Consider the following 6,000-nt stretch of genomic DNA (forward strand, 5'->3'; position numbering starts at 1 on the left):
TTAAATTAGGATAGAATTAAATTAAAAACTAATTTAATGAAAGATTAGCTCTTTCTTGTTAGCACTGATTACAGCATACACTTAATTACGCAAAAGGTTTTTAATAGATGCCTTGCAGCCATTTGTTCAATGTGCTGAGTTTAAAAACAAGCTGGGCTAATAGCCTTCCGCCCCCACAGTTCCCAAAACACTTCAGTATCATTACTGGTACATTCATTTCACAAAACTGGGAGCTGGAAAGGACCTCAGAGAGCAGTCAATTTGCCCTCCCATTTTACAGATGGGAAAACTGAGGCCCCAGAGAAGCTAAATAAAATGTCTAAGGCCATGTAACCAGTTAGTAGAAGAATCAAACCAAGAATTCAGGCCCCCAGACTCCCAAATGAATATCCCTTCTGCTATGCCATGCTAATTTTATTTCCTAGGAATAAGTACATTTCTAACTTAGTTAGTTGTTACTTTTAATTCTATTATAGTTCCACACAGCATTACATTAGTTTCGAGTGTACAATATAGTCATTCAACAATTCTGTACAACACCCAGTGCTCATCCTAAGTAAATACTAGATCTTTTTTTTAAAAAGTCTATTAGATAAAATAAAGCCTTCCCAAATTGCCCAGATTGCCTTGGCTTCAGACTTGTTTTTTTTAAATTTTATATTTACACAAGATTTGTTGGAAATTAAGTATGAATATTCTGTAAGTAAGAGGTGGATAAGTTATAGCTAAGGCAGATAAGCCCTTTCTACTGTGCCCACTTACAGTATCCGGCCACTGAAGGGTAGAGGGCAGAGGATCAGCTGGGTGGATTCTGGGAGGAGGGTTCAGAGGTGACGACGCGGCACGTGACCAGACACACAGCAGGTAGCTCCTCCTCGCCCTTCTCCTCCCCACCCCCCTTTAACTACCTGAATCCCTGAGGACAGAGTAACATTTTTTACCTGGTTTTCCTTGACTCACAGCTACCACACTGCTTTAATTGACACCTCTCACAGACTCTCGAAACACCAGGAGCTTTCAAAAAGACTTCAAAAGTGGAAATCGGACTGGCTGGCCCTGACTTTGTCTTTGGAATGACATCAGCAGCAAGACTCAGTCACCCAATACTCTCGATCAGATCCGCTGTCTGTCTATGCTCCACCTTTCATCCAGGTGGTCAGTGGACAGGACTAACCTGGGAGTAAAGCCCAAGGTGGGGAAGGGGCGGGCTCCACGATGAGAGAAGCCTCCGTCCACAGCAGCACTCTCTTAAGCTCAAAAGAGGAGCCCACACTTCCGAGTCCTGGCCAGGGGCCAAAGCACGAAGTGTGCAGACGTGGATACCGGAAGCTGGTCGAGCCAATGGGAGCGTACGTTCTCCCGCGGGCCTCCCTCGGAGCAACCCGCGCGCATGCCCTGTGAAGCCGTGGCGCATGCCCTGTGAAGCCACGGCGCCTGCCCTGTGAAGCATCTGCATCCCATCCTGGCTTGGTTCCTTCTGCCCGAGGAGCACCCCGCAACCGGACCAGCTGAGCGGCTGTGAAGACTAAAGGAGATGTGCTGTGTGAATACGGTCTCCTCCACTCAAGGAGGGTCAGGCGAGACCAAGGCACAGATGGGGGTCGGCGGCGAGGTACAGGATGAGAGCAAGGAAAGCTGCCGGAGGCACGGCACAGCTCAGCCAACTGCTGTCACCCAAACACCTTGCGAGCACCTCTCCAATCCCAATGGAGAAATCACTTTCAGCCCCCAAGGAAGCCCTCATAGCTATCCTAATTGAGTTTCCCCAGCAACTGGTGATGGAGTCATGTGGTAGGCACCTGCTAATGAAATCCAGGATTGTGATCACTGTGTCACTGCACCTAAGAAAGCTGGGACAATGATGGTCTCGTCTTCATCAAGCAGCAGCTTTGACATTGAAAAGGAAACAGCACCCAAATCCACCGTGCAAACTGGGCTTTCCCAATACATAATTGAGATTTAATACTGCTCTAGTGGTCCTCAGGCTTGGGGTTTCCAAACTATGAGTCTGGGGATCAGGCCATCATTTAAAAAAATTAATTCTGTACGTCAAGGACTTAAAAAAAAAAAAATCAAACTTTGGCTGTCATATTGTACTGCAGGCCATTTACATACACATAAATACACCAGTAAAAACTTACCTCCGTAGAGGGGCATTCTCCTCAATATCTTCCAGAGTCTCCAAGGATGACCTCTGGGAGATGAGGCGACGTCTGCAGAAAGAGGGAAGAAAATCTAGAAGTTAAAAACCTCATTGTAAAATGGATCATGCATTTCTGTAAATCTAAAAGTTCTAAAAAATAAAGTCTATTAGAAAAAAAAAGAGACTGGACAAAAGCTGTCTTTAAGAGGCTGCCATTTTCCCAGCCTGCACCCTGAATGCCAGGCCCATCTTGCCTTGCTGAATTCTGAACATTCTCCCTGGTTAATAGTGCCACTTTATGTTGATCCTTTTAATGCTGCAATTTTCTCAAAAAAGACAAGAGGCCTCTTATTTAACTTGGAAACTGTGTGCAGTTTTTCTAAAGCATTAGATAATACTGTTAAGTATTCAAATCCCCGTGGTCTGAACCAGGTTAACTGATAAATTTTAAAATTGTATTAAATAAAATCTCAAAATCATTAGGATGCAATAAAAAAGTTATGGTCTCTGGATGGCCATGGTTTCAAAAGCAACTAGAAACGGGGAAGACATTACTCCTTTGAGAAAGTTTCTCAGAGACCAGAAAGAATAGACACGAGGGCATGATTAGGCAAAACATGGACTCTTCAGGGCTGCTAAAGAATTGCAAACCACCAGCCAAAACCTCCTGAATCTAGTTTCTTTTGCCAGATTAAAATAAGAACAGGTCCTAGTTAACTGAGAATATCTGTTATAGGGACCAGGGTGGTGTGCAGAGGCTCGTAACTTTACAATCAATCCATTTGAACGAAGACCATCATTTCATAGTAAATGGTTTGGCTGAGGAAGTAGATAGAAAAAAATCCGATTGGGTTTTTATCTTGAAAAAAGGGGACTATAGGGCGCCTGGGTAGCTCAGTCGGTTAAGCGGCTGCCTTCGGCTCAGGTCATGATCCTGGAGTCCCGGGATCGAGTCCCACATCGGGCTCCCCGCTCAGCGGGGAGTCTGCTCCTCTCTCCAACCCTGCCCCTTCTCATGTGCACTCTCTCTGTCATTCTCGCTCTCTCAAATAAATAAATAAAAATCTTTAAAAAAAAAAAGAAAGAAAGAAAGAAGGGGACTATAATGCGAAGGATAAGCCTATTTCATATTACATTTGATAAAATTAGGCTAAAGACATGCAATTATAACCATGTTCTAATTTGTCCTAAAGAACAACAACAACAAAATGAAATGAGTGTTCTTTCTTTGGTTTTGTGTGTACTTTTTCTGACCAACTACCCTGGAACCTTTTGCTTTATGTTTTACTTTTAATAAGACAATCAGAAAGGTCATTTTTGCAAACAATTCAAGGGCTTCATCAATTTTCTAAGTGCCTTTCTTAATCTTGATATCAATTCCTTTCCAAAAGAGTCATCACACCCCTTCTTTGTTCTTCATTGGTAAACTGGTATTCTCTCAGACCTTCATTTGTCAATGTGGGAGTACCAAGAGTTCTATAACATTACCTCCAGTGTCTTCATGACACACTGGATCATTTGCAAGATCTGCAATGTCCCTCTGCACTTAACTTACATTGAATTTCCACTTCCATAATGTTCCCAGATTTCTAATAGTCAGCCAGACCTGAGGCAATGGCTGTGGGGAGACATGGGTCTTACCTGAGAGGGGTACACGGGGGCCCAAGGGGGTGGGAACTGATTTTATAGGTGGTGATTTTGTAGGTGGCCAATTCATTAGTAAGTAGGGCTGTCCTGCGCAGCTCTATAACTCCAGGGACTCGGCTACACCAGGACCCCTGTGACAGCCCCTTGCAGCTGTGGCTTTGACCTGACCAGGCCATCAGTTGAAGCACAGCCCTTCCATGTACAGAGTCCCAGGCTGGGATAGGGCAAATGCCCAGTCAGTCACACTCCCACCTGTCACTGTTCCTAGGGATCGGGGCCCCCACGGTCCCCAACGAGAGGCAGGCGCAATTCCACAAGCACCATGCATGCTGAGTCAAACAAATTCAGATTTCGGTCCTGGGGTTCAGAGGCTTTGGAGTCTTAGAAAACTCCTTAATCTTTGAGCCTCAATTTCCTCATCTACGAAACTGGAAAAGGAGAATAAGAAACAGAGACAGATTCCCTGGCACAGGGCAAAAAATGATGGGTAGCTACTGGGTTTTTTTTTTTTTTTAAGATTTTATTTATTCATTCATGAGAGAGATAGAGGGGGGGAGAGAGAGAGAGAGAGAGAGAGAGAAGCAGAGGGAGAAGCAGGCTCCCACGGAGCAGGGAGCCCGATGCGGGACTCGATCCCAGGAGCCTGGGATCATGACCTGAGCTGAAGGCAGACGCTTAACCATCTGAGCCACCCAGGCGCCCCGCTACTGGGTTTTTGACAACACTCCAGTTCCCCCCACTGAGGCTGCACCCTGACCTGACACCTCCCCCACCACCCCCTCATCCTGGCTCAATGGACTGGGATCAGCCTGGCTGTCCTAGCTCTGGCCCCTCCTCCAACCCCAGCCAGTAGCAAGGTCACCCCAAAATGGCTTATGCCTGAGCCCACCTGAGGCACACACTCCTTTGACACCTACACCCTCTAAGAAGAACTGCGTGCCACCTTTGCTGATGCACTGGCCACCTGTAAAATTAGTCCCCCCAGGCCTCCTCCAGCATTTGGGGCTGCCTCCCCGCCCCTCCAAGAACAGCGTGGCTGGGACTCCAGCTGCAAATGCCAAGTGAATCCCATGGTGAACATACAAGGCCCTGGCATGTAGCCTGGGACCCCAAAGGCTCTCGTCCAACACTCAGACCAGGATGTTCACCCTGGAAAAATAGGTCCATCCACAAAAGCACGTAATCCGACAATTTCCCTATCAAGAAGCTGTATCCAGCTCTTCCTACACCAGAAAAGAAAGATGCTTACTTGGAAAATAACCAAATTAGAGGGGCACCTGGCTGGCTCAGCTGGTAGAGCATGCAACTCTTGATCTCAGAGTTGTGAGTTCAAGCCCCACGCTGGGTATAGAGATTACTTAAAAATAAAATCTTACGGGGCGCCTGGGTGGCTCAGTCAGTTGCATGTCTGACTCTTGATTTTGACTCAGGTCATGATCTCGGGGTTGTGGGATCAAGCCCTACATCCAGCACAGTGCTCAGCTCAGAGTCTGCTTCTCCCTCTCCCTCTCCTCCCCCCCCCCACTCATTTGCACTCTCTAATAAATAAATAATCTTAAAAAAAAAATAAAAGCAATCTGTATGCCCAAGGTGGGGCTTGAACTCACAATCCTGAGATCAAGAGTCACATGCTCTACTGACTGAGCCAGCCAGGTGCCAAGGATTTGTTTTCTAAAAGCCAGTACAGGGGCGCCTGGGTGACTCAGTCGTTAAGCATCTGCCTTCGGCTCAGGTCGTGATCCTAGGGTCCTGGGATGGAGCCCCGCATCGGGCTCCCTGCTCAGTGGGAAGCCTGCTTCTCCCTCTCCCACTTCCCCTGCTTGTGTTCCCTCTCTCTCGCTGTGTCTCTATCAAATAAATTTTTTAGAAAATCTTAAAAAAAAAATAAAAGTCAGTACATCTGGGGTGCCTGGGTGGCTCAGTCAGTTGAGTGTCTGCCTTCAGCTCAGGTCATGATCCCAGGGTTCTGGGATCGAGTCCCATATCAGGCTCCCTGCTCAGCTGGGAACCTGCTTCTCCCTCTGCTGCTCTCCCTGCTTATGCGCACGCTCGCTCTCACTCTCTCTGTCAAATCAATAAATAAAAATCTTAAAAAAAGGAAAGAAAAGAAAAGCCAGTACATCTGATATTCTCTTCATGAGTTGAACAGGTATAGATTCACACCACACACACACACACACACACACACACACACACACACACACACACAC

General features: G+C 46.5%; 1 protein-coding gene across 5 annotated transcripts in view; it reads right to left on the bottom strand.

Moving 5' to 3' along the window:
• The window catches only part of CABLES1 (Cdk5 and Abl enzyme substrate 1), a 110,598-nt gene that overhangs the window by 59,470 nt on the left and 45,128 nt on the right, over positions 1 to 6,000 (bottom strand). For 4 of the 5 annotated variants that reach the window (XM_073898411.1, XM_073898410.1, XM_073898413.1 and 1 more), the window contains exon 2: positions 2,142 to 2,213. In XM_073898411.1, the coding sequence (XP_073754512.1) occupies positions 2,142 to 2,213 (72 nt within the window). Of the gene's footprint in view, positions 1 to 941; positions 1,068 to 2,141; positions 2,214 to 6,000 lie in introns of those variants that run through there. The other variant, XM_073898414.1, reaches the window with a different exon arrangement.

The sequence above is a fragment of the Callorhinus ursinus genome, unplaced genomic scaffold (genome assembly GCF_003265705.2).
Source record: "Callorhinus ursinus isolate GAN/ISIS: 27379988/994484 unplaced genomic scaffold, GSC_fseal_2.0 scaffold11, whole genome shotgun sequence".
In the NCBI taxonomy this organism is placed as follows: domain Eukaryota; kingdom Metazoa; phylum Chordata; class Mammalia; order Carnivora; family Otariidae; genus Callorhinus; species Callorhinus ursinus.